This window comes from Rhinolophus hipposideros, assembly GCF_964194185.1.
Source record: "Rhinolophus hipposideros genome assembly, chromosome: 5".
Lineage (NCBI taxonomy): Eukaryota > Metazoa > Chordata > Mammalia > Chiroptera > Rhinolophidae > Rhinolophus > Rhinolophus hipposideros.
In genome coordinates, this window is record NC_138051.1 from 79,488,208 (window position 1) to 79,515,546 (window position 27,339).

The 27,339-nt window shown below is 46.6% G+C and overlaps 3 protein-coding genes across 19 annotated transcripts in view; 2 read left to right on the forward strand and 1 right to left on the reverse strand.

The window, feature by feature from the left end:
- The window catches only part of FLVCR2 (FLVCR choline and putative heme transporter 2), a 55,375-nt gene extending 39,002 nt beyond the window's left edge, over positions 1-16,373 (forward strand). The window contains exons 4-10 of the mRNA XM_081048128.1: positions 4,088-4,155; positions 5,602-5,705; positions 8,723-8,833; positions 9,891-9,996; positions 10,143-10,254; positions 10,838-10,893; positions 14,658-16,373. Coding sequence (XP_080904254.1) covers positions 4,088-4,155; positions 5,602-5,705; positions 8,723-8,833; positions 9,891-9,996; positions 10,143-10,254; positions 10,838-10,893; positions 14,658-14,732 — 632 coding nt within the window. The 3' untranslated portion in view covers positions 14,733-16,373. The remainder of the gene's footprint in view (positions 1-4,087; positions 4,156-5,601; positions 5,706-8,722; positions 8,834-9,890; positions 9,997-10,142; positions 10,255-10,837; positions 10,894-14,657) is intronic.
- Positions 16,374-18,747: 2,374 nt separating this feature from the next.
- On the reverse strand, positions 18,748-26,554 carry ERG28 (ergosterol biosynthesis 28 homolog). The gene is made up of 5 exons (XM_081048149.1): positions 26,140-26,554; positions 24,552-24,715; positions 22,104-22,194; positions 19,619-19,737; positions 18,748-19,502 (listed from the first exon to the last, which is right to left on the reverse strand). Exons 2-5 carry the CDS (start codon positions 24,682-24,684, stop codon positions 19,423-19,425), a joined length of 423 nt encoding a protein of 140 aa, XP_080904275.1. The 5' UTR covers positions 24,685-24,715; positions 26,140-26,554; the 3' UTR covers positions 18,748-19,422.
- The window catches only part of TTLL5 (tubulin tyrosine ligase like 5), a 241,135-nt gene continuing 240,208 nt past the window's right edge, over positions 26,413-27,339 (forward strand). For 14 of the 17 annotated variants that reach the window (XR_013993323.1, XM_081048131.1, XM_081048142.1 and 11 more), the window contains exon 1: positions 26,413-26,751. The gene's annotated coding sequence lies outside the window, so the exon portion shown is untranslated. Of the gene's footprint in view, positions 26,950-27,339 lie in introns of all 17 variants that reach the window. The other 3 variants (XM_081048141.1, XM_081048133.1, XM_081048147.1) reach the window with 2 other exon arrangements.

Genomic DNA, 27,339 nt, shown 5'->3' on the forward strand with positions numbered 1-27,339 from the left:
ATGAATATGCAAGCACGGTTTATGAGTGATACGTTCTCAGGGAAGAGAATGGGCCTAGCCGAGGTGGGGGAGAGGGGGAGAGGAGGAGAAAGGAGAGAGGGGGCACAGAGAGGTGAGGGGGGGAGAAGAGGGGAGAGAGAGGGCCAGAGAGCTCGAGGGCCAGAGAGAGAGAGAGCCCTTGTCTCGAGAACTTATAGTTTGCTGGGTGGTATGAGGGAGTTACATATTGATTTTGGGGGGAAAGTGGTGCATGCTCTTCCATGGAAGGGCGTGACCTCCTAAGATGGAGGGAGGGAAGTCTGTTGACTCAGACCTTGCTCCAGACCACCTCTTGTCATCTGTTGTTGTAAAAACAGATATGTGGCTGGAGGCAGTTAATCAAAACTAGTTATGAGCTTTTTCTGTGGGCACTATGGACCCCCTTCCACCCCTCCTCCCCCTACATTTTCTGACATCTACCTAACAATACCAGGAATGACCAGGCCTTTTAGGGGAGATCACATTCTCAGAGGAATATGGCCCTGACCCAGCAGGCCTTCCTTGCTGGGGATCATCGTACCCAAACATAGCACAGTAACCTGTATTTCTGTAAGAGGTACTCAGCACAGGGCAGAGCAAGCATTTCGTTCCTGCCCTTCAGTGTGGGACACTGAGCCCCTTGGTTGGGGCAGTGGTGTGGACTTGTGCTGTTTATTAACCGTGTCTAGTAACCTTCAATAATATGGAGGGACATCTAGAATAAAGATTGATTCAGAAACCATACTTACGCTCCTAAATCCTCTAGGGTGGGACTGTAGAAACAGTTGCAAAGAATGGCAGCTTTCCACGGTGAGCCCCTATTCCCACCATTCTCCCCCTTCCTATCTCCTATCTCTGCCTTAGCCCTGATTCAGTCTCCAGGCTGCCTGGGAACCGGGGAGGGCTACTGATAACCCAACCACACAAGTCTAGCAGAACCAGTGGGTCTCAAACTTGAGCACTGTAAGAATTGCCAGGAGGGCTTGTTCACACACAGATTGCCCACTCCCAGAGTTTCTGCTGCAGTAAGTCTGGGGTGGGGTCAGGAATTTGCATTTCTGACAAGCTCCCAGGTGGTGCTGATCTGGAACCCACTACCTTGAGCCCCCATGAAAGTGCTCAGCTTCAATAGCGTAGGTCAACCAGCTCAGGACTCTGCTTCCTCTGCCTTTTCCAGGGTCACAGAAATGCTGGTGCTTGAGGTGGGGTGTTTTGCTCCCAGTCCTCCTGGATAAATTCCCTCTGTTTCCTGTAGATTCTGTCCTCTTCATCCCAGTTGGGCTCCAAGCTGAGAGCAGCCTTTCCACCTGAAGCTGAGCATGACCTTGGAGGGGTCCCTTTCCCCTTGCGGTGTGAGGCTCTGGCCTGAGGCTGAGAGGGGCCCAGAGAGGTGTGAGGAGCAGGACCAGGGGGGCTGCTTTCATCCTTCTCCCTGCCCACATTCCACCCCACCACCCTTTTCAGGAATGTCCCTGTGGGCCCTCTTGACTCAGGAATGGAATTTCCAAGTGGCTGGGTGTGTGATATGAAAGTTAGTTAGTTGGGTGTGCTTGTTGGGTAAAAAGTTGCTGAGAGCCTTAAAGTTGTGGAGAAAAAAGGGGTTATATGGAAAGTAATTTAATCATAAACTCCTAACTGGGCAGTTCATGGTGGGTAGTCACGCCCCTTGCATATAACTTCTTCGTTAAAAGGCTTATTTGCCTTAAGCAGCCCTGTCCATTGTTTCTGTGCATCGAGGTTAACACACCTTTGAAATGCTCCCTTTCAGACCCCTCCTAAAGTGTGACCACTCTCAAAAGAGCACAGAATCTTAACTATCCTGTAATCTGATTCCCACCTTGCTTTCTCCCACCTTCATGTAATCTTCCTTACTCCCCTCCTTAATCTCAAATGCATAAAAGAAACTGCAAACTGTAATTTTCTGAAGCATTTTTCTCAGTCTGTTGCAATCTTGCTTCCAGGCGTATCCTCTGTTTGACTCAAATACATTTTTATACAAGTTCTCTGCAGGTTTGGACGTTCTTATGTCGAAAGTCGACATAAGAGCATTGTTTGGCCTGGCAGTTGTAGTGACATTTGGTGACACTTCTTGGTTTGCCGACCCACTTGGTTTGTCGACACACTCTGGAGGTGGCACTGAACCCAGACTTGTTGTAACCCTGAGGTGACCTCCTGCAAGAGTTTGGGATGCAAGGAAATTGTCAGTAACCTGAGCTAGGGAAATGGTTGAGAATCAGTGTTGTGAGCGTGTAAAATAAACTGATGAAGAGCGAGGACTCTAGAGACACATAATTGGGGTTCAAATCCATCTCTGCCACCTGCTACCTGTGTGATTGTGGGAATGGTAAGTAAAACTTCCTTTCCCATTTTGCATGAGAATTTGAACTTCAATTAACTTTGTATCTCCTTCCTTTGGGAACCTGATAAAGGGAGTAAATCAACTGCAATTAGGCAACATTACTTATGATAAAAATGACCTCTTGTGATAAAAATGATTGCAACTGGACTGAGAGAATTTTTCATATCTGGTAAGAAGCCATTCTTTGTGATTTGCTGAGTATGGTGACACTTTCACTGGCCTGTCCTTTATGGGGACCCTGGAAGCTATGCCTATGGAGTTGTTACACTCTAGTGGTTCCTGTCAGGTGTTAAACCAGGGTTGTTGCCATACCCACCTTTCTCTGCACCTGAGCCATCACCTTGGGGGCCAAAGAGAATAGCCTCTGTATGGTTTGATGAACGGGTTCTATGGACTGGCCCCACTGAAGAGGAACTCTTAAGGCTGCCCTGTCCGAGAGCTGTGTCCTATCTTATACCCTTCTAGGTGGATCTAATGTAAGTGTGCCAGTGGTAGTCTGATGAGCCTCAATGTTTAGTTAAAACTAAAAAGACCCCTGGTGGGCATTACAGAGAAATCTCTGTATTTGTTTTTAAACGGTGTACATTTTTCTCATCTATAAAATGGGGATGATAATATTACCTACCTTTTAGGGTCGTTGGGAGGATTGTAAGGTGCTTAGAACAGTGTCTGGTATATTAGTATGTGCTGCTGCCGCCATCATCATCATCACTGTTACTAGAAAGGGAGGGCAGGAGGCCCTTTCTCCTTTGGGTCAGTTCCAGTCTCATCTTAGTTACCAAATCATTGTGTGGCTTTGGACAAATGACCTCATTCTCTAAGCACACAGGTTCTTACAGTATAGTCTATGTTTTCCATTTATTTGTCGAATGAGTCAATGAATTAAGAGAATCAACTAAATGCTCTTTAGGGTTCTTTCTGATTTCAAATATAAGATGTGTAATATTGAGAAGAAAGCTGAAGGAGGGATGGGGAAAGAGGTGAGAAACCACCTGCAGAGGGAGTGGTGTCAGGGGTCCGAGGTCTGGAGCTGTGTGGAGAGGAAATAGGTCATCAGGAGGAGATGGAAGGTGTCCAGTAGTTCCACTTATGCCATAGGTCTTAGCCAAAGCTTAACAGAGGAATGTAAATGGTTCCTTTCTGGGAGTAATACTTTCCAGACCCTGTGTTTCCAAGGCAAGGTTAAAGGGATCAGAGGGCAATGGTGTGCGGCTAAGAATAGGTTGCAATTGCTACTGTGTTTCGCCGAAAATAAGACCTAGCCAGACCATCATCTCTAACGAGTCTTTTGGAATAAAAATTAATATAAGACCTGGTCTTATTTTAGTATACGACCAATTATAATATAATACAATATAAATAATAAATATAATAATATAATAAAATACAATATAATGTAATATAATATAATATCGGATCTTATATAAGGCTGGGTCTTATGTTAATTTTTACTCCAAAAGACACATTAGAGCTCATGGTCCGGCGAGGTCTTATTTTTGGGGACACACGGTCCTTTTGGTTGTTTAGGAGTGTTTCGTTGAGAAAAACTGCAGCGTAGCCTCACTCCCTGGGTTTTTCTTCTATGAGGGCACCACTCACAGTGGCAACAAGGGTGAGGATTTCTGACCTCCCAAACCATTGGTGGGAGAAGTTAGCAGTGGCCCCGGCAGAAGACTGACCCTAATGCTGTGTTTCTCCCTCCCTCCTTAGGTCTGAATACGGGTGCTTTTTATGCCTTGTCCACTCTGCTGAATCGTATGGTGATCTTGCACTACCCGGTAAGGGAGTCCCCTAAGCCTGCTGGGCCTGGAGAGAATGAGGTTTCTGAGTCTGTCTTTGCAGGAGCTGGGGTGGTGGTGAACTGTTGGTTCCCCCAGTTCTAGGCAGCATGATATGTATGGTGGTCTGCTTATAGGATTTGGGTCTCAACTCCAGCTTTGGTGGCACTAAACTATGTGACAAGCTAACGAGTGTTTCTAAGCTCCGATTCTCTTTTCTGCAAAAGAAGCATAATTACTTACTGAAAGATTATCTTTAGTATTGCAAAGTAAATAATATCTTGTGTGTATATGTGTTATATATGCGTAAAGCATATTGCATGGTACCTGGCCACACAGTAGGTAAACATATATGGATGAGGATACATGTAGAACCACATGAAATCTTTAATTTGTAAAATATGGGCAACATTTAATTTTGAACTCTTATTCAACTGAAAGTGTTTTTTTAAGTGTGTCCAGAACCAGTGAGGGCTGGATGCTGGGAATGGGATACTGACTATCCTGGAGTCAGGAATCCCAGGTCTAACCATCTTATGAAAGGACCACAGTCTCATAGTTACATAGGTGGAAGGGGTTCCAGGTTTGGAGTTGGATAGGTCTGAGTTCAGATCCTAGCTTTGGACTTAATAAATGCCTCATAACCTCATAGTAGGTTAATCTCACTGTGCCTCAGTTTCTTCATCTGATTCCTAACGTTATGGTGGGGAATTATGAGAATTAAATGATATAGGGGTATACCGTGTTTCCCCAGAAATAAGACCTAGCCAGACGATCAGCTCTAATGCATCTTTTGTAGCAAAAATTAATATAGGATCTGGTTGTATTATATTATGTTGTGTTGTGTTGTGTTGTAATATATTTTACCTAGTCTTATAGGAAAATAAGACCGGATCTTATATTAATTTTTGCTCCAAAAGACGCATTAGAGCTGATTGTCCGGCTAGGTCTTCTTTTCGGGGAAACAGGGTAAAATCCTTGGCATGGTGCCTGGCTCATAATAAGTGCTCAAAAATATATATAACTGTTATTGTTCCATCCCTTTTAAGACTGATAACAAAACACCCAAGTGAGGATTATTTGGATATACATATTTCAGTTTCCCTATCTGTGACATAGGAATACTGCTAAATAAAAGAGTTGCTGTCAGGATTACATTTTTAAAACATTCTATCTAAAAGTGGTGTCAAGGACAGAATTTGGTGCATCTCAGCATTCAGTGTTACGCACACACATCTGGGGTTATGTTATGTTGGGAGGAGCAACTATTCTAGGATTTTCTGCCCGCTGACAGCTGCTTGCAGGCCACCTTGACCTGATACTTTCTGAGACTTGGCCCTCATGGAGCCTTAGTTACTTGACCTTGCTTCTTAACCTCAGAGTGACTGCACTCTGTCTATGTCTTGTCCTATCGCTGGCTGATTGTTGGGGCTGTGGTTTTCCCAGGGGGAAGAAGTGAATGCTGGAAGAATCGGCTTGACCATTGTCATTTCGGGCATGCTTGGGGCTGTGATCTCAGGCATCTGGCTGGATAGGTCCAAAGCCTACAAGTAAGTGACTCTTCCTCTTGGACTGAAAATGGGGGACCCACTTTTGAAATGACACGTTCATTAGTCAGTACGGCTCCAAAGGTTTGGGTGCGGCAGCTGAGGGGTCAAGCGGGCAGTTCAAATTTAGCTTCTCTGAGCCTCAGTTTCCTTATTTGTAAAATGAGGGAAATAATACTTACCCTGTGGGCATCTTAGGGAGATTAGAGATAGGGGACACGAGGCATAGCAAAGTAGCTATGGAAGGGGCAGACGGGGGAGAAATGAAAATGAATTGTGGAAAATGTTAGCAGTTGAAAGTTTGTGGAAATCCCAGAGTGGAGATGAGGGGGTGATTCCACTGACTTGTTCCCATGGCTCCCTCTTAGACCCCATGGGGTTAATTGCAATGCTCTATGCTTACTTTGGTTTGTAGTGTATTTATTATCTTATAATAAATATGGTAATTATTATTAGTATTGCTTTATTATTGCTTAGACATTGATGGTAAATATTGTGATGTGCTTTGGGTCTGAATGCCCAGTGCATTTCTAAGATCCCACAGCAGTCTTTCTAAGATTTTAGTGTATGCCAGACTAATCTAGGTGCTTATTAAAACTACGGATTCCTGGGCCCCACCCTCATGGATGCCAATTTGGTGGAGGACTCTGCATTTGTGAAAAACACCCGGGTGTCTCAATTCAGTAGCCAGGCTCAGAGAAAAGACTGGAAACAGACCCAACATCGTTCCCTTCTTATTGCATCTTTTCAGTGCTCTGCATGCATTGTGTGCTCAATTAATGCTGGCCAGCAGTGCAGCTACCAGGGTTGTCCTGCTCTGGGGCAGGGCTGCTGTCTGGGCTGCTTTGTCAAGGCCTCCAAAGTTCTCAGTGTCTGGAGGCGACAGACAGTGGCAGACCTGTTCTCTGCCACACAAACCCACTTCTGTGAGGCTCTGGTCAGACCAGGTCTCGCTCTGGCTGCCCTAGTCAGAGGCCAACTGAGGCCATCACCGGGGATGTGGCCGCCTGGCTGAACATGATGAGGAAACTGGCTTGGCTTAGTTCACTGCTGGTGGAGCTTGGCTGCTGTCTCGTCTCTGTCATTTGTCAGTTGCTTGCTTCAGCCAGACATGAGAGCAGTGAGGACTGGCCATCACCAAACCAGTGAACAGCACTGTCTCTGTTTCCAGGGCTTGCTCTGTGGCAGGAGAAGGAGGGATTGGAATGTTGGCTGGATTGGGATGTGTGGGCCGCCAGATGATTCCGATGAAAATACAGTGAAAGGGCTGGGGAAGACTCTTCAGAATCTAGATGGTACCAGTTCCTTAGCATCACTGGATGCGTCAATCCTACAGTCAGCATGAGACAGCCTTCTCCCTGCACTACGACCCAGGCAGAGAAAGGATGAGAGAACTCTGTGATCTGGTCATTTCTGTGCCAGTTCTCTTTTTCCTTTAGGCTCCCAGATTTGTCCTGTCTGGTTTGGAGGCTGGAAATCGGGTGGTCAGGTCCCTTTCTCTTTGAGACTACAGATCGTTTTTCTAGCTGGGTCAAAGGTTTAAGGTGAAGCTGTGGTTAAACAAATTGGCAAAAGATGAGCTTGTGGGGTCAGCGAGAGAGACTGGTGTTCATGAAGCTGCTTTCTGCAGGGTGGGTGGGACTAGAGGGGGGCAGGGTGGAGGAAGGATGATGCTCCTCTACCCAGCAGCTGGGAAGCACCAGGTGGGAGGGACATCTTCCAGAGGCTCTGACCTTGAGCTTTTCCAAAGCTGCAACCACACTGTATAGGAGCATTCCCGTGTGCAGTAGTAGAAAAAGCAGGTTTCAAATTCCAGCTCAGCATGTACCTAACAGGTGACTTTGGACAAGTAACTTAACCGGTCTGAGCTTCTGTCTCCTCGTTTGTAAAATAAGGGGTAGTCATCCATTTCTCGCAGGACTTTTATAAAGGATGAGTGAAATAATAAATGCATGTAAAATGCGTAACAGAATTCCTGGCACCCAGTACATGTAGGTATTAGTTTGATATTACTGTAATATACATATATCTGCTGATGCCCCACTCCCCCCCCCCGCTGCCCCCCCCCCCCCCGTTTCTGGCTTCCGGGGAGACGTGTGAAGGCTTTAGACCTTTGTTGTCCGAGTCCTGATGTTCGTGGCAGGAGGGCAGGGGGATGTACAGAGCTGGTTCTCTGCAAGAAGTAGGACAGGAGAAGAATGAAGGTCCAAGCAGGAGTCAGGGCCGCAGCAGAGTCCAGAGTGGGCCCCATGGGAGGAGATGTGTGCGGAGGGGCAGCCTGAAACAAACCAACACATTGCTGGTGGTCCTTCTCAGATGACCAAAAGGGAATGTGACAGGGGAGTGGATGGAACTTTCTCACTTTGGCTCTGGAGTCAGGCACTTAGTTCAGGGCTGGAGAATATTCTCTCTTAGTTCCTGCTGTCTGGAGTGGAGTAGTTCAGATTCAGCAGGAAAAGCTCTGCTGTGCTCACGCAAGTGGCAACAGGAAGAACGCAGAGATGACAGAGAGACTCTAAACGTTAGATCACTTCTTAGCGTTGTCATGGGCCTTGGGGTAAAGCAGACACACAGAATTGAATGGCTTCTGGAATAGTCCTACACGCCACTACCACGTGACCACAGCTGATGTTTGTGCTGGGGATGAGGAAGGGAAAGGGCTGTGTCCTTGCTGTGAGTAGGACGTGACAAGGCAAAGTGCAGCTTGATATTGTGAGCGTTCTGCAGGAGAACACACATGAAGCAAGATGACTGCAGGCTCTCCTGGTCTTGCCCTTTGTAGTAATAACCACTAGGTAATTAAATAATTATCTGTGTGATCATTGGTTCAGTGTCCATCCACCTTGTAGGCAGAAAGCTCTATGAGAACAGATGTCCCAGCATGCACTGCAGAGGACTTGACACACAGCCGGTGTCCGATAGATACTTGTAGAGTGAATGAATAAATGAATGAACAAATGATCGAATGATTCTATTAAAGGCAGAAGTATATGATTCCACTTTTTTGTCTCTGCTTGTAGGGAGACAACCCTGGTGGTATATATCATGACTCTGGTGGGCATGGTGGTGTACACATTGACCTTGAACTTGGGACACCTGTGGGTAGTGTTCATCACAGCTGGTACATTGGGGTAAGTTTCATCTCTAACATGTTTAACTGGAAAGCACCATCCCATGGCTCCCAGAGTGGTTGACATCCTAGGAAGCACTATTGATACCTTTGCTGCCTTCTCATTGGTTTCTGTGGAGATGTGGAAATGGCACCCAGAGGTCTTGTTTAATTGTAGCACTTGAAAAGGACTCTTGGGGCTTCCAAGCCCATCCATGCTGTTGGGATGGAGTATGTTCTTCATAGACCTCTGGGAGGCTAGGACTTGTTTAGAGTTTTTTTAGCTCTGCCTAGGAAAACATGGGGTCACAGAAAGTACACAGGTCTTAGAATCAGAAAGTCTGGGTCCTTGTCCCAGTTCTGCTGCTGATTATTAGACCACAGGCTCGTGACTTAATCGCTCTGAACCTCAGTTTCCTTATCTGTCAATGAATATAAGAGTGGCCTACCTTGTAGAGTTTTTGGAAGGATTGAGAGAGATAACAAATGTGAGCACAGCAAGAAGTGTGCAGATGTAAGAAATTAGAATTGGAGTTTTCTAGACCTGTTATATGAGAAAGCGTAGGAAACAGTACCCCTCTCATGGGTACTCAGCTCATGTGTGAGACAGACAGACAGACACACAGACAGACCTTCTCAGTTGGTGACTCTCTGGCGGGAAATAAAAAGGACTCTGAGCTCCTTCTTCCAGGCCCCAGAGTCACCGAGAGGCTGTTCAATATCCAGAGACTTCCCATTCCCAGCACAGGGCCTGTGTACGCATGACAGAGGGTCTCCCAGCTAAGGGCTGAAAACTCCAGGTATCCCCATCCTGTCTATAACTGATGGCTGGACGTAGAGGCAGGGGACCTGCAGAAGCCCCCTGAGTACAAAGCTTCCCTATGAACTTCTTCCTGGCGGGCAGAGATCTCTCCTTCCTTGGTATGGCCATCTAGGGGATGGTCTGATCATTCAAAGGCCTGGCATGTCTTGATGGGTAGAAACAAAACAGGAAAAGGAGTTCTCAGGCAGGAGGTGGGCTCCCCATCCTTCTTGTATGGAAGCTCCCCGTCACCTTGTTTCTGCCATCTGGCCTTCAGCTTCTTTATGACTGGCTACCTCCCGCTGGGATTTGAGTTTGCTGTGGAGCTGACATACCCAGAATCAGAAGGCATGTCGTCTGGTCTCCTCAACGTATCTGCCCAGGTAGGCCTTACTAGATGGTGGCTCTGTAGCAGTGGCTCTGTTCCTTGCCCTGCTTGGCTGGCACAGGCTTTGCTTTATGGCAGCTCAGCTCTACTGTGGGCTAGTTGGCTGGGCCCTTGTTTCCAGTCTTCTTTGTACCTGTCCAGGTATTTGGGATCATCTTCACCGTCTCCCAGGGCCAGATTATTGACAACTACGGAACCATGCCTGGGAACATCTTTCTGTGTGTATTCCTGACCCTCGGAGCAGCCCTCACTGGTGAGTTGTGGCCTTAGGACGAAATGAGGCTCGGTCTGCTCATGGGCTTAGGCAATTTGGGACTTAGTGTTATGATTGATCATACAGATCAGGGTGCACATGCAGAACGGGGTAGGACTCGTCAAGAAATCTGTTTGGGAGGTAATAACCTGTTTTGGTGGAATGAACCTGGGCTTTGGAGACAAAAGACCCTTGTTTGAATCCCAGACTATGACACTGACTTCCATAGCTGTTTGACCTTGGGCAAGTGGACCAACCTCTGGGAACCTCAGTTTCCTAATCTGTAAAATGGGTGTTGTGAAGATTAGAGCAATGTTTGTCAACTTGCTGGCAAATATAAGTGATCTGTAAATGAAGGCCAGTGTCATCCTTGGCTTCTGCCTGTCAGGGACAGCAGTGATCTCCAGGCTTTATCAAGGTGGGTGACAATGCCCCTAGCTCCCTGGAATATCTGAAGTAGGTCAGGGATACCTATGACCCTTAGGAAAAAGAGGGCTCCCTCTCTTGGATGAGCTTGACCATTGGTCTGCTGGATAACTCTGTGTCTCTGTTGCTCTCTTCGTTTTTGATCTCTCGACCTCAGCATTCATCAAGGCAGATCTCCGGAGGCAGAAAGCAAACAAGGAAACTCCTGAAAATGTGAGTATATGGGAGCTTCGTGGGCTGAAATCTGGGTCCCGGGCTGAGGATGTGGTGGCATGGGTAGGGGGCAGGGGAGATCCCAGGGTAGTCTGGTTTTGTGGTTGGCAATGAGACCAGCTCAACTCTCACAAACATGGCACTCAGAGAGTTTCCTCAGTGGTGTTTCAACACTGCTTTTCTGCTGCTGTTTCCTGGGCTCTTCCAGCTTCCTTCCCTTCTCTTGGCCTCCCTGCTCTGGTCCTTAGAGCACCCCTTGGATCCTGAGCCCAGACCAGAGAGTCTGGTTCCACTGCCTCATTAATGGGCTTAGTGGCTAGAGAAGAAAGGTGGCAGCCTGGCTTGACCATTCTGCCATGGCGATGGTGGCCCCGAGGCAGGTTTCTCCTGGCAGGTGACAGCCCCTTAGGCAGCGCCATGGGCGATGGAGAACTGGAGCCAACAGATTGCCAGTAGGATTCTGAAAGGACAAGTTGGGAAGCAAGAGCTGGTGGTGGTAGAAGGGGAGAGAACCAGGAGTATGTTCTAGAACAGCAAAGTATTTCCCTTCTGCTCTAATCAGCTGGGAACCACTTTCACCCGAAAATGTTAGATAACAAATCTGAGCCAGAATGAAAGGAGTTTCAAATCAGAGGAATAAAAGTGGGATATTTCTTTAAAAGACAAACATAAAAAAACCAAAAAAACAAAAACAAGTGAAAAACCCCCCATAATCCAAAACTTATCACAGAGGTAACACAAGTTCTTTGAAGAATAACTGAAAAAATACAGAAAAGTATACAAAATTTTTAAATCACCCTGTAATACCATCTAGAGGTGAGATGCTGTTTTTTTGCATCGACTTATACATGTCCACGTGTAATATATATCTGTGTGTGTGTGTATATACACACACGGATATATGTTTTATATATTTTTTGTTTTATATATAAATATATATATATGTATATATATATATATATATATAGTTTTAAAACAAAAATGTAATCTTGTTCTATCTGCTTTTTTACTTGTTGTGAACACTTTCTCATCAGCTCATTCATCTTTTACAACATACTTTTAATGACTGCACAGTGTTCTATGATATGGATAAAGCCTGATTGGTTTAACAGTTTTCCTGTTCCTGGACATTCAAGTTGTTCCAATTGTTTTAAACCACATTGTGATTAGTGTCCTGGAAGCTGACTCTTCGTGCATGTTCTGCAGCACAGTATTTCCCGTAGAAATGGATCAGTGGTCATGCACTTTTTTTCAGACTTTGATATGTGTTGCTACACTGTTCTCTAGAAAGGAACGATCACTAGTACCAACTAATATTGCTATAGCAGTGGACGAGTGCCAACACTCTGTTTATCATTTTGACAAATCTTGGCCAGTATTCTAAGGCAAAAATATCGGGAAGGACATTTAGTGTTTTGAGGATATGCCTTGGCAGATAGACGATCATCCGTAGTTCTTTGCTATTTGTCTTCTGATGTCAGTCTCTCGACTGACATCAGGTAGCATGTGGAGGGAGAAGCGAGGGTGGGAAATTCACTGGGGAGACAAGAAAAGCCTTAGCGCAGGAATGCTGTTCTCTAAGCCGCCGAGGACCACGGCATTGCCACTGTGGAGATGGGCTTCCACCTGCACCGTGCACAGGACACCGACTGACTGGGCAACTCTGGGGACTATATAGTGAGCCTGGGAAAGGGTGCCTGCAATAAAACAGGATAGATAGATCGCTCGTCAAGAAGTTTCAGCTTGGAATGTGACGTACTGTGTCCAGTGATCTGAGATTTTGCTGTGTTTACCTTGGCAGATATAGGCAAAGAAGAAGAAAGTAAAGGCTCCCTATAATCTTAGCACCCAGAGATAACCTAGTAACATTTAGTCTACTTTTCAGTTTGTTTTCTAGGGGTATGCTTGTGCACTTTTGGTTTTCCACTCTGCTTGTTTACTTCACATAGCTTGACAACCTTTCCACACCATTACAATCTATAACCTTGTGTCTACATATATATGGTCATCTCATCTTGTTGAATATTTAGGGTGTTCCAATATTTCACTATTCTTGCAGCCAGATCCTTGTGGACCAGTTTATTACCCAGAGTTGGAGTTGTTGGCTCAGTCCAACAACTTCTGTATGGAGTACTGGAAATAGCGCTGAGTAGGGACAGAAGACAAGTCTGGTGATGGTTCTCAACGGTCTGTGTCTCTGGATAACTCACTCCGCGTCTCTGGACCTCACCTGCATCTGATGTTATGGGGAGGTCAGAGTCATGCTGGGCTGACACTCAAGGAAGCCGGGGCTGACTCAGAGCATCCCTTCTCTGAAGCTTATTGTTACACAGCCCGTGGCAGTCAGTGGAAGGGAGACCTGCACATTAGCACACAAGTTCATTATCAGAGCCAGGTGAAGACAGGGCACACGGCAGATCTGGCCAGAGCTGCTCTTTCTAATCAGTGAGGTGTATAGTTTTGGTAAAAAGAGACAGAACTTCTGGGATGGGGGTAAAGACTGACCTTGACTAGGAAACTCTTGGTTTGGCTTTTCATTTTTCTTCCAGTTGGTAGTTCTCAGCCACAGAGACAGTGGTTGTGCTTCCATTCCCACTAACCTGTGTTTCTAACTGTGATTTCAAGGTGATGGCTCTGGAGGAGACAGGTGTGTGCGTGTGTGTGTGTGTGTGTGTGTGAGAGAGAGAGAGAGAGAGAGAGAAAGAGAGAGAGAGAGAGAGAGAGACAGAGAGAGACTGCCAGATTGACTTAACTTGCCTGAATGAAGACGTGTCATGACTGAGGCTGACTTGTTGCCAAAAAGTTAGCAAGATTGAGAATGGGAAGGTTGGGTTTCTACAGCGGGGCCATTGCTATGAGCTAGCACTGAAGTCTGGGGGAAGCACCATCTGTCTGACTGCCACAGGCCTCTAGCTCGGCCCTGCACAGCTCCTCCAGCCCTCGAGTGGTGCTGGCTGGGCGGTGCTACGCTGTGCCCGAGGCCTTCTCCCTAGCTAGACAAACCCTTGAGGTAAGAAGCAAAGTGCTCCTGAAAACAGCAAATGCCCCAGGTGGCAGTATGTACCTAGTGGCCTCGCAGGATAACTTCCAGCCCGTATTTAATTGCAAACTAACCTAACAAGTGTGACCCAGAAGACTCTTCTACTCCTGTGCCATTTCTCCCTGAAAAAGCCAAAGCCAAACTGACCCAAAGTCTTTTTCTATGCATAAAGTATATATACATATTTTTAGCTATCGAGTTGATGTATGCAGTTATGCGTCCTGCCTTTATACAAATTCTTTGTTGCATCCATTCCATCCATGCACATTATAATAATATTCCACGTCCTGGGGGCTGCCTCCAAACGGGGGTAGTTAGAAATTCTGAGGGAGTTACAGACCTGGCCCTTTGGATAGCTACTTGATGGTCAGCCCAGGTGAGTTTTAAGCTGTCAGATCAGGGAGGGAGTATGAGGGGAGAACAGTGGCACTTGGAGGGGGTTGGTTTATGGTTCTGTGGCATCGCAGGTAGCTGGCCTGTTTGGTTTTTCCTTTGATGACATTGTGATGGTGTGTGTGTGTGTGTGTGTGTGTGTGTGTGTGTGTGTGTAGCACACTTGTGCCAGGGGCTGCTTACTTTTGTTCCCTCTGTTCACTCTGGAAGATGCTGGGTGGCCTCTGGCCCTTGTTTACTTGCTGATTTGTTTCTGACAGGCAGTTGCTCCAGCCAGGGAGCACTTGTGCGCTTTGTCACCCAAAGGGCTGTCTGCTTTTTTGCCTTGTAGAAACTCCAGGAGGAGGAGGAGGAGGAGAGCAATACCAGCAAAGCCCCCACCACCGTGTCTGAGGAAAATCTCTGAGAGAGGAAAGTGGTTGCAACTCAGGGAACACAGAGAACACCCCCACCTCTTCAGTCAGCACAGCGCTCACTGCCAGCACAAAGCGCTTTGCTGGAGCAGCTTTTGGAGGGAACCCGCTGGAATATTTGTGGCTTGGACGGCAGTGTCTGTGCCTGCTGGAACCCACTCAAGTGCTCGCATGGTCTAACTGGGGAAAGTCGCACCTTTCACCAGATGCAGATCCTGCCCCCTCCCCTGTGGGATTCTGGGAGCTGGTGTTGGGAGAGGCTGGTGAGTAGTGGTGCCTGGCTTTCCCTCTTCACCTCCATCCCTCATGGAGAAAGCCTGCAAAATTATCATGGAAAGAGAGCTTATTCAGGATATTAACTTTTTCTAGTGTCTTAAGACCCTTAGAAGCCCAATTCTCAGGAATGGCAACTGCTCTGGATGAGGGTCTTTCGTGGGTCGTCAGACTGACTGCTGACGTTCTGTGGGAGGGCAAGCACCATTGGAATGAGCTTCAGCAGAACAAGCCCACCAGCACTCTGAGCCTAGGTTCTCCTGGCCTAGTGCTGGAGTCTGTCTCCAAACCCTCTTTCCTGAGCTGATCAAACCAAACATTAATAAACTTGAGAAAACCTTTGTGGCCATGAAGGAGAAACCAATTTTGGGGAGGTTAATTGCCTTGGTGTGTGAGGTTTGCTGGTGGCTGTCTTCTGAGTGTGTTTGTGAAGGCCCGTCTGTGTTTGGGGACTTGGGTAGCTTGATTTGGGCACGGGGAGGTTCTTTTCTGCAAAAGACACCATTGCCCAGGGGCTTCTGTGTGTGTCAGTCAGCTCTGATGCCTTCGTCTGGACACTGCCGTGAGAAACTTAGTCACTGGCCCGGAATGAGGGAAATACCAGCCAACTTCCTATAACCTTTACTGAAGACTAACCTTGATTTATTCGACCCTGAGAAATCCAAAGCTGCTTCTGAGCAATAAGAGGAAAGGGGCAGAAGGCAAGTGGTCCTTGAAATGGGAATTGAGTGGTCTGCATGAATTTCGTGTATCCCACCTCTGGTGGGGACAGTATTTGCACACCCACCCCCTCCTGGCAATAATTTTTATCAGTTCTAAATTTAAACCAACCCAAACTGCCCTCCTCTGCTGCCTAACCTGCTGTCTGGCTCTACTCATGGCCTTGGGTAGCACCTCCTGAAAATAAGATATTTTGGTAATATCTCCTGTACATTGAGCAGCTTGCAGTCATGACCACTATGCTGTTTTGCTGTGGCCACACCCCTGGACTCAACACATTGGAGCAGCCTGCACTGGCAACAGTGCTGGGGTGCTTGGGCCAGTGCCTGAGCAGAGCCAGGTGTGTGTGTGTGTGTGTGTGTGTGTGTGTGTGTGTGTGTGTGTGTGTGTATGTGTACAGACACTGTACGTAATAAAAGAAGTGTACACTTCAGGTGGTGGGGGGTGTGAGTTTGGGGTGGAAGAGAGATGGAGAGCAAGTGTGCCTTACTTTTTGATAAAGAGAAAGGTGTTGACTCTTCAGCCTCTTAAAATGTATTAACAAAATGTTTACTGAATCCATTGCTTTATTTTAAAAACATAATTTGTATTTCCTATTTGTAAACCCGATGTTTTAGGGCAGTAAAAGATTGTCCAAGTGGTCTGTCTTGTCACTTGATGGGGCTGTGATGGCTTCCGGGAGTCCCCACGAGATGATTGCACATTTCTGAATACTGTGACTGTGGTGTGGGAAAGGGCTGGAGGGGTGGGGCGTGGGGGCTAGAGGACCACAGAAGGGGTCCTGGTTTTACATATGTCACCATCCCAGTGGGTTGTTTATTTTTTGATTAATTTTTTTTAGTTAGGAGTTTCTGGTGCACAAAACAATGTAATAGTTAGACAGTTTTCATTTATATCCCTCACATTGTCAATCCCTTTTCCCCCATCCACTATCCCTCTGACGTCGCACAGAGTCATTACATTTCCACTGTCTATTCCTAATGCTGTACTCCGCTTCTTGTAACTATATACACACATATAAACTTGTAGTTGACATTCATTATTGTTCAGCTTCAGCTTCAGGTGTACAGTGCAGTGATCAGGCATCTACATCATCCCTGAGGTGGTCTCCCTAACGAGATAACTAGTGGGTTATTTTCAAAAGACAAGATTGTAAAGGTTACTGTCGGCCTACGTGGGAGACTGCAACTCAATATCCAACGCATGACCCCGACCGCTTTTCATACTGTGTACACATGAAGGTTTGCCCGAGTGTGACTGCTGATGAGAGAGCCCGCTGTTGTTTCTGGCTCTGCTTCAGAGGGTGTCTGAAGTGTTTGTTCTATAGTCACCCCAGCCGTGCACCCGCTTGCTCTGGCTGGAGTCCACGGTTTCCGCATCTGCAGTTGATACGGTCTTCTTTCCGAACTGTCCTCCTTGCCGCCACTCCTCCCTGCCCAATCTCGCTCGCCTTGTGTGTTACGTGGATATGCTGCTGCTACCGGTTTTCTGTATGTTTCTTGCCTAGAGAGTCACACTACCTGTGGTATTCTGGCACCTTGTCTGTCAGCAATTCTACTTTAAATCATCTGGGAAAGGAGCCAAGTCTGGGCTGTTAAAGAAATCTAATATTCAGTGTCTGCTAACTACATTATCTCTTAGGTCCTTTGGGATCATGTCGTTATCTATCTGGAATCACCTTTCTGTGATCTCCAAATCACCTTATGCTTTCATTCACTCCTTTCTTGGGTTCTATGTGGATCTCCATGCAAATGTTATCTCTGTAAGAACATTGCTGTTCTTCCTGTTGCCGTACAATGGTTGGTAAGGGACAGACAGTACTCAGCACTGAGCTATTTTTCTAGATGTACTAGTATGGGGATATGAGTGGAAGTGCTGCAATCACGCTTGGCACCATAAAGGAAGCCAGCTTGAGGACGAAGTCAACACAGGCAGGCAGAGCCACAAGAAATGGTGCTGAGAAATGGAGCGGAGTCCTGATCAAACCGTTCCTGAAGCCTATAATCCTCTTAACTTTCCTATTTTGTGAGCTAGTTTAAGCTAGTTTCTTGTGTAAGCTAGTTTAAGGTAGATTTTGTTCTTTTCACCTAAACAGCCTTAACTGATCATTTCCAACACATTTAAGTATCAACTTCAAGCTTCCTATCTTGCTCTACAAGTCCCCTGCCTCCCTTTACCTCCTGCCTTCCATTTCCTAACTTCACCATAATGTAGTTACACTGATCTTAGTACGTGAGCAAGACCGTCCCTGCCTTCCAGATGCTGCTCCCTCTGCCCTAAATACCTGCTGCATATCTTAAGATAAGATACCTGGGCATTCAAGTCCCAACTAAAATCTTACCTCCTGCTGCCTGATGATGTAAGTTATGCAGGGTTCTCCTTTCTTGATTACACTACTTGTTTTCTAAAATTCTTATCACTGAAGTTGTTCTTTCACTTGTTGGCTTGTTTATTGTCTATTTCCTTGACTACAGTGTAAGGGCCACATTGGGAGCAGGGTCATTCATTTCTCTTTCCCAAGTGCCTGGCATGGGGTAAGTGTTCAGTACATACTTGCTGAAATAATAAATGGGCTCTCCAGTCCACACGCTGTGTGTGAGGGCCCAGCCAGTGTGAAGCCCCTCAGGGCGGTTTGGAGGGAGACTGACTGCTCTAGTGTATTATCCTTGGGCTTCAGGGTTCTTTTCATTGTCATGCAGCTGTTTCTTCTATGCTGCCTGGTTTTTGGCCTCTGCTTCCTCAGGAATCTGTTTCTTAGGAAGAAAACAAGCACGGGTCCTGACTATTCAGTTGTGAACTCAGAACCTTGGAGGTGGGAAAGGAGAGGAGGACGATTTGACTTCAAGGGAAATGAACGAGTGACAAAAGGAGCCAGAGGCAGCCAGGTTTGCCTGGGTTTTGAGCTGTCCTACTTACTGCAGTGTGTTTGATCAGCAGAGAGCTGTGATGTCCCTGGGCTGGGGCTCAGAGGAGGGCAGGAGTGCTCTAGGCTTAAGGGAGGTCAAAGTACAAGGACTGAGCAGAGCAGAGGGTTTTTCTGTTTATTACAAAATTTGTTACACAAATACAACTGATTAGGTCTAAAAACAGCCCAGACTCTTCCAACCCTGATCCCTGCAGATACAAGGATGTAAGCCACGTTCCCTCACAGAGCAGCCCTTCTTAGAAGAACTGCCAGTCCCTCGGATGGTTCAGAGTCTCGGGTCCAGCAGCAGAGAGGAGCCCAGTGTGGGTGGACAACCCCTTGAGACAGCCCTTGGTGGCAGCTGCTCTGGGTGAGGCAGCAGCTTTGAGTTTCACAGTCCATGTGTTCCCACCACACAAGTCAAATCAAGGGATGGAAATAAAAGGAAAACAGCCAGAAGGCTGGAAAAGAGATCCTGGAAGAGGCTGCAGGCGAGGGAAGAGCACACAGTAGGCTTCTGAGATACTGAGTTTCTTGATCTGGCTGGAGGTACAGAGTAGTCGCTTTAAAATGATTCTTTAAATTGTACATACTTTTCTGTATGCATGTTATAACTTAAAGAAAATTTTTTTAATGTAAAAATACCCCAAAACAAAAGGTAAAAGGCTATTAGTGGATAAGGGGGCTGATGATGGAGCAGAAAAGAAGAAATTAAAGCACAGAGAGGATGAAGGAAGAAGACAGTAAAGATGGAAGACGATGTCTCGGAGATGGTCATATTGGCCTCAGTTTCTCTTCTTCTGTCTGGATACTGGTTCTACTTCTAGGTACTGGAGCCCAACTAGCATACCCAGAATTGAGAAACCTAAAAACAGAGAAAAGGTTAGTGGCTAACATAAGCACGACACTCTCTTGTACCGCTTGTATGTATGTTAGGGTTGGGCCGTTCCCATGGGAGGTCTAGGGTGGTTGCATGCTTACTTGCTACCATCAGGGGTGCCAGGACACCGATGGTGGGAGCTGCGGTCCCATATACAAATAACTCGGAGAGGAAGTGTCCCAGGGCGAGGAGGAAGGTCCAGAGTGTGATATGGTAGAGCCTACAGGGAGCAGACAGAAATGGGAGCTGAAGTACTGCTTGTTCCATGCAGACGAAAAGTCATGGTCAGACTTGATACACACAAATATAAGCCCAGGAAGTCACAGTGACTAAAGGAAAAGGACACTTGGTTCTGAGAAAGACCTGGCTGCTTGATCACATCCATTTATTCGCTGCTAGAGCAAAACTGAAGGTTTCAACTGCTAAACCGAGAAGAGAATGGTCCAGGCATCCAGAGTGGACCTCCACGTCTTAGCAAGGTGGGCAGGGTCTGGACTACGGCAATCCCAGGCAGTGTAGACGATTTTGGATCAACCACGCTTACATATTCCACTTACTCAAATTGGCTTGACTCTGTCGCCAGAACCCACCTGACCGAATGGGGAATGAGCACCAAGAACCTCGGGGGTTTTGGATGCTCTTGCAGTGTGGGCTGGTTATTTTGTGTCTTTGTCCAGGAAAATGGTCAGATGGAGGAGGCGGTGACACCCTCATGGGAAGAGAACTTGTTCCTCAGCCTTGACAAAGAGGTGGGGAAGAGATAGGGTACAGGATGACTGGATTGCTGGTATCTTGTTTTTTAACTGGGAAAATTGTAAAATTATGAGATACTCCAGACATACAAAAAATGACAAATGATAAGATACTATAATTTACCGCTATGCAATCAATACCCTGCTCCATCAGATCTGAGCATTTTGACGTTTTTGCTTCAGATGCTTTTTTTCTAAGAAATAAAATATAGATATCAGTTAAAGCATCCTGTGTACCCCTATCCCATCCTGACCCCATTCTCCTGTCTCCCCCTTCCCCAGGAGGAGCCAATATCTTAAATTTGACTTTTATCATTCCTGTGCATGTTTTTATACATTTAACAAATATGTGTATAGGGGAGTGGACTTTGAGTTTCCAGTCAGGGAGAGAATAGAATCAGAAGTACATGGACAAAAGTCCAGGCTAAAAAAAGGTTGGAAACAGACATCAGCATTTGCAGCTGTCCTGTATTTGGAGAAGGGTAAATGAATGGGTAATAGAGGTAAAGATAAGTCTGAGCTGTTTTTGCTCATTCCAAAAGCACAGCAAACAAAACATACACCCCTTATACCTATCTACCTGTCAGCGATTCTTCATGATGCTAAAGGTCTTTAAAATGATTATTCAATCCTTATTCCCACCCAGTCACCCTGAGAGGTAGAACAGACATACGAGTCTCCTTTCATACACGAAGAGGCTGAGATGCAGAGAAGGTATATAATAAACTTGTTTCTATAAAGCTGGTTACCAATAGAACGGAGGCCAGAACCCATTTTCTTGTTTTCATTCTCAGGCCCCAGGCTGTTTCCACAAAACCACACTATTTCCAAAATACGTGTCAATCTAGAATAAGTAAACCACAGTTTCAAGTTCAAAAAAAAAACCAAGAAAAAAGAAAAATGTTTAAAAATAAAATGGGAGACATGGCAGGGCTAATAGCCCTGCTTCAAATCCCATTTGTGTCAGTTCTTCATCAGTTTAAATTAATTGGGTCTCTAATATGTAGATCTGCAAAAATCAGGAATGAAAATCACTAAGCCCCAGGGCTAAGAGACTTAATCAAGGTCACATAGATGGAAGCTCTTGGCACAATAAGAGGGGCTCAATAAATATCATTACCTCCTCACTTGCCCAGATGCTGAGAGTCTGGATAAGACAAAAAATATTTTAGTGTGAAGTTGGCGTTTTGGTGATTTTATCCACTGATCTGAGCAAACGTTCCCCATTGACTGTGGTGATGACTGTTGTTGGGGACACGGCTCAAGCCCCCTCTAGTGGCCAGCACCAGTTACAGCATTCTCTAGACAAGAGGCTACTATTGTTGCACTTACACCACACTAGTCTGAGTACCCTAGAGAGGCGTACACAGACAGAGGAGTCCTGGGCTCTCTTTCACCCGCCTCTGCATAACCATAAAGCAGTTTACTTGTGGGTCCCTTTTTTCATGGATTGTGATTTCTGTTCTTTCCTGTTTAAGGAAAAATGTAAGAATAAGGTATGTGTGGGTGGCAGCTCTAAAAAGAGCATACTACTTCTTTGGAGAAGAAAGGCTGATTCTTTAGTAAAGAAGAGGAGGGGTATGCTGCAGGCCACTGGATCATGGCCCTGCCAGTTTGCTATGTCAGTTCCAAAGAATTTTCAAACTTTAAAGACCTGTTAGACCTATTATATATTTTTAAACCTGGAAGGAATGGAACCTATGAACCGTTTATTCTCCACATTCTAGGCTAACGTATCGAAAGGAACAGGTCTCCAGGGGGCGGCCCACCGTGGGTCTGCTTAGCACCTAATTTCCAACAAAAGGATGCTAAGGCTCCTCCTTCCCTTACGTACGTCTTGTTGTGGATGTCGATGGCACAGAGGCAGCGGATCACTGACGAGAGTAGCGTCCAGATCCCAAAGGTCCGAGCTTGGAGGCCGTTCACTGTGTAACAGAGAAAAGCAAGAGTGTTGGGAAGGGGAAGGTTAGGGTCCCCTCCGAGCTCTTTCTACTTCACTGGTGGTTCATGGGAGGCAGGGAGCTGAGCCTGAATGACCTTTGGCTGGGCCGAGTGGAGACTCTGGTGCTGCAATGGGAACTGGAAGGCATGGAAGGAATTCCCAAGTGAGACGTGCTCAGCTCCTCTTCCAATGTCTACAGCTGGTCGGGGGAGTTCCAAGAGTGGAAACCCAACAAAAGGCCCAGTTGGGCAAATAACTCCTGGCTGCAGTACTTTATACCTCTGCTTTGGAAGCCACTCTGGTGTTGGTGAAGCCCAGGGAGTCTGATCAGGACAGGTTTGGGGGAATGTTGCAGAGAGTGGTCTGGCAGTACAGGATGCCTGGGAGGTCCGTCGACTTTCCAGGCTGATGAAGGAGAGAACTCAGAAATACTGGACCTGTCTAGATGCCCACATTTAGTCGTAAAGAGACTTAAGTCCCTGGGTCTCCTCCTGAATCCAAATCTATATCATTTGAACAAAGCCCAAACCAAGCTGGTTGCCCGTACACATGGTTGGGGAACAAAGCACTGTTTCTTTAGTGTTTGCCAAGGTCACCCTACTCGTGGTGGCTTTGTTCTGACACTACTGTGTTAAAGATCTTGACCTGAAAGTATGGATCATATTCCACCATAAAGTGGTTCTTGTCCCTGGGCATTTATTAGATTAATTGAAAGCATTTTATAAAATTACCAAGACCTGGGTACCAGCCCAATGAAATCACATCTCTGGAGGTGGACCTGGGCATAAGTATTTTCTAAAAACCCCCTCCCTTGGTGATTGTAATATACAGCCACTGACCTAAGGCATCTCGTGGTTGGAATGCCAAAACAGTGAATGCAAAGAGACCGCCTTTGCTGGTCTATTCAGCAAGAGAAATTTCAAGGGACAGATCTGAAAACCAAAATGTTTACTTGGTCTTTCAGGATTGTCTAGCCTTTGCAAAACCAGACAGTTAGATCAATCTCAGAACCCTGAAGACCTTTAGATAGTAGTTAGGTGAGAAAAAAATTCCATTCACCAACCAAATATCTAGCAGTTAGCCCTAGTGGGCTATATTCTTTATAAACCAATTTGATAGCTTTTCTGATGAAAAGACTGAGGAAATTTCTGTGGTTAGTGAGAACGAAAGTGGAATATTTCGTCAACTCTAACCAGATTAGGCATCAGGTGAAATTCTCCCAGCGTACTGCTATGATCTGCAGGGTGCCATGACAGCCCCAGATCATGAGGGTCCAGGAGGCAGTCTCTGCTTCTGGGCTGGACACACACACACACTGCTTTTGCTCAGCTCTATGCCCTCAGCAAGTCACCTGACCCCTGGGCTTCTCTGTCTCAACTTAAATTCAAAGGGCTAGACCAGATAACTTCTAAAATCCTGTGAATCTATACAGGATTCCTAGACTGTCGGAGGGCAGTGTTTGAGGGTGAAAAAGGAATTGTCCTGCTCACTCTTCAAGGTTCTTTATTCCTATTGTATTTCAGCTTTTCAAAATGAGCCTTAGCCTACTTAGTTTCATTTTATACCTAGATGTTGCAGGAAAATGAGCTAGGTCAGAGCCTGAATCTGGGTTAACTATACATGTGACACAGAATTGTCAGCTGTTGTGAAATGGTGCTGTAGCTGAAGCAATCCCACACATCAATACAAGGAAGTGCAAGCTGAAATGTGAAAACGCAGCAGAGAGGCTCAGGAAACTGGGAATGGCCACCATCGGCCTTCTGGAGTTCCATTTTGGGAAACCAACTTGGAGGGATTTTGGATGTCTTCTCAGGGATTAAATCATGGTTTGGGAAGACCTTGGATTAGTGACTCTCCATCTGCAACATGGAATGTAACCATGTGTGCCATGACTGGATTTCTGAAGAGGGTTGAGACGACATGAAAAGTTTCTTTATGGCTTTCTAGTGGGGCATCACAGTCACCAAGTAACTCTATTTCCTCATTTGCCCTTATACTGCTTTTTTTTACAGACTGCCTATGGTGGTGTAAAATGAATGAGACAGTATTCAGAGACAGTATTCAACTTTGGGGTGAAAACGGCCAAGGGCTATCCACAAAGTCTCGTATTCTAGTGGCTTCCAAAGGCTAGAGTAGGCAGCATCAGAATCACCTGGCACGTTACTGAAAAATAGATTCCTAGGCCCCACCCAGGGGGTGAAAATTTCAGTAAATAGTTTTGGAGACAGAAATGGGCACCAATGCTTTGTTTGTTTGTAAGTTTCCTAGGTTATTCTGATGTAAAGCCTAGTCAAAAACCACAATTTGGGCCACAAGGGACGCAGTTATTTGACTTCTTACCCAGGTCTGGCTTGCCGGTGTAGAGCTTTTCATAGAGAAAGGTGTGGTCTCGGAAACTCTGCAGCGTGTTCCCCATGGCTATGATGGACACCATAACCAGCCAACTTCGTAACACATTCAGGAAACGACTCATGACTCCCCTCAAACCTGAAAGGGCTTCACGCCTTGGAAACAAAGGCAAAGGACATGAGACGGTCAGTCTACTTGAACCATAACCTTTCTCACCTCTCTGGTGAACCTATGTCCCATGCATGAGGGCTGTACTAAGACTGTTTGGTCAATCACTTCATAAATTCCTCTCCAGTTCCCCCAGGCTCATCTACCCCCAGTTATCTGAACACACTACCCTTACCTTGACACTGCACACTGCTTTTGAACATTTGCCCTAAACCAAAGTGTGCTGACCTTTACCCAGAGTGAAAAAGGATAAATAATGCAGCGGGTAGAAATGACAAACCCAGCAGAAAACCTGGAGAAAAAGAAAGGGACAGAAGAAGAGGGGGTGTACAAATATTCCTATAAAGTAATAAAGTGGATTTCTGTGCAAGGCTTACAGCAATTGGTCTTGATATTTAGTCAAAGTACTAGTGGTAGATCAACAGTATATTTTGCAATAGAGCAACAGTGCTTATCTGTGTCTTGAGAAATTCCTCCGCAATATTACCCTACATCAGAACTCCTTTCTCTTGGCTGGAGTCAGTCCTCTTCCATCTTTCCTTCTAGCCTGGTTTTTCATGTCATTCCTTCGTCATGCAAGTGGCGGAACGGTAATTATAAATCTGCTAACAACAGCTCCCTGCCTGGCTACTGATGACCGATCCTTCCAAGGGTATAGAAACCTTACGTATTTGAATGAAACCTGTGATGTGAGGGCCATAGTTACAGCCTCAGGTTTTCTCTACTCTGGTTCTCAGCGTACGCCACGCTCCATACATTAGAAGAACCATCTAAAAGTGAAAAAAATAAATAAACTGCTGTGATTGAGAAATAGAAATTATGTGGGAAAGCAACAGCAGTGTTGGCACTGGGTGGCAAGAGGAATTACAACAGGTAACAGTTGTCAGGCGCTTGTATGCGCCAGGCACTGTGAACAGCACCGCCTGACATGTTGTAGACAGTAGTAATATTTTCATTTTACAGATGAAAGTTGGCACGGTGAAGTTAGGGGATTCGCTTGGGGGGATACACAGCTACTCTATGGCAGGGCTGAACTATGACGCACGGTCTGTTGGACTCCACAGTGCCTCAAAGTTGGAGAATATTTTGATGAAGTTTCCATTTTTGAGGACGACAAAACCATACCATGTCCTCTTTGGCCTTCCAACTGTATAGAGAATACAATTAGGTCATGCACTTTCGTCTAAAAACAAAAGCTTAGAGCAACCTTTGCTGAGCATTGATTTCAATTAGCTTGACTTAAATAAAACCCATGGAGATAAAAAAACATCTAACAATGGAATTACATCTTCTTAGCTCCTCCTCATGGCTTCTCGAACCCTTTTCCCCCAAAAGGTTTCCTTTCTGGATCCTTTCAATCAGAAGTCACACTGACACCTACATCCCTCGTCTTCCCCCATCTTGTCCTTACCTGGCGACAGGACCCCAGCCCAGCAGCAGCAGCAGCAGCAGCAAAGATACCACGCCAAAGACAGCTCCAGCCGGGAGTTCACCTGAGCCATTTGTCCCCGCCTCCGCCCTCACCTGGCTCTAGGATTGGGCCGTTTCCGTCAGTCCTCGCTCTGATTGGCTGTTCTGGTTCCGCTCAAGCAGGAGATGGGGCGTGAACCCCTTTACTGCCAATCAGCGGTTGCCGCTGCCCCAATCTCCGCCGCGGTACGCCGCTCACGCTGTGAACCCGCCTGGTGAGCGTGGCGGAAGAACGCCAGGCTGGGAGTCAATCCTTTAGAGGCGGAGGGAAAAGGCGGAAAAAGAAGTCAAGCTTTTACTGCTGAGAGCGGGCTCTGAGCCCGCGCTGCTCGGCGTTGACGACATTCGTCCGCGCCTGAAGTCGAGCGTTTTCAGCGCCAGGTGGCGGGCGCCTGCGCAGTGGCTCCGAGAGGGCGGTTGCTTGTTGGTTGTTGTAGTAACGGGGGAAGCACCCGTCCGCGGCCGCGGCGAGCTCGGCTGGGGAAGGAGGAGGGAGGTAGGCGCTGAGCGCGGCCCCAGCCTGCCCGCCCCGAGCCATGGGAAGATGAGACAGGTAAACGCCTGCGCCGGCGCGCTCCCTTACCCGAGGGAGGTGCGCTCCCGGGCTGGGCGGGCGCCGGCCGCTGTGCTTCCCTCCCTCTCGGAGTCCGGGAGCAGCTGTTGGCTTCCGGGCGCGCCGGGCTGAATTGCTGCGGCTGAGTCGTCCGCGTCCTTCCCGTGGGGAGCATCTGCGGACCTACCCCGGATTGGGGTGAGCCAGGGGTGGGGCCGAGGAGCTGATCCCTTTAGGGCGAGGACACGCCTTGGGCGAGCGTCCTTAATCTTTCGAACGCCCTCTCCCTGCTCTACAGACAGCCTGGGACAGATTGACATCCCTTCTTGATGGAGGTTTTGTTTTAATTGAAAAGACATGCCATCATTTGGGAAAGACCGAGAATTCCCATTGGGAATCCTTGGAAGACCGCCTTTGAAGGGTGTTAGGTATTGCCCATTCCGCTGAAGATCTGTAGGGATCCTAATCGGGATCCGCATTTTTTGGTCCTGTTTGTCATTTTATCGTATATATGAATGCATAGAAAAATGAAGTTTGGAAAGATTGACATCAAGTGGTTATCCCAGAATGATGGAACTATGGTCATTT

Bases quoted from the DNA above. Each gene is read 5' to 3' on its own strand.
- ERG28 (XM_081048149.1), bottom strand. From the start codon at position 24,684: ATGAGTCGTTTCCTGAATGTGTTACGAAGTTGGCTGGTTATGGTGTCC. The intron at 22,195-24,551 runs GTAAGAAGTCAA...TCTGTTACACAG, and splicing joins CACCGGCAAGCCAGACCTGG to TGAACGGCCTCCAAGCTCGG. The intron at 19,503-19,618 runs GTAAGCATGCAA...CTCTGTTTTTAG, and splicing joins GGCACCCCTGATGGTAGCAA to GTTTCTCAATTCTGGGTATG.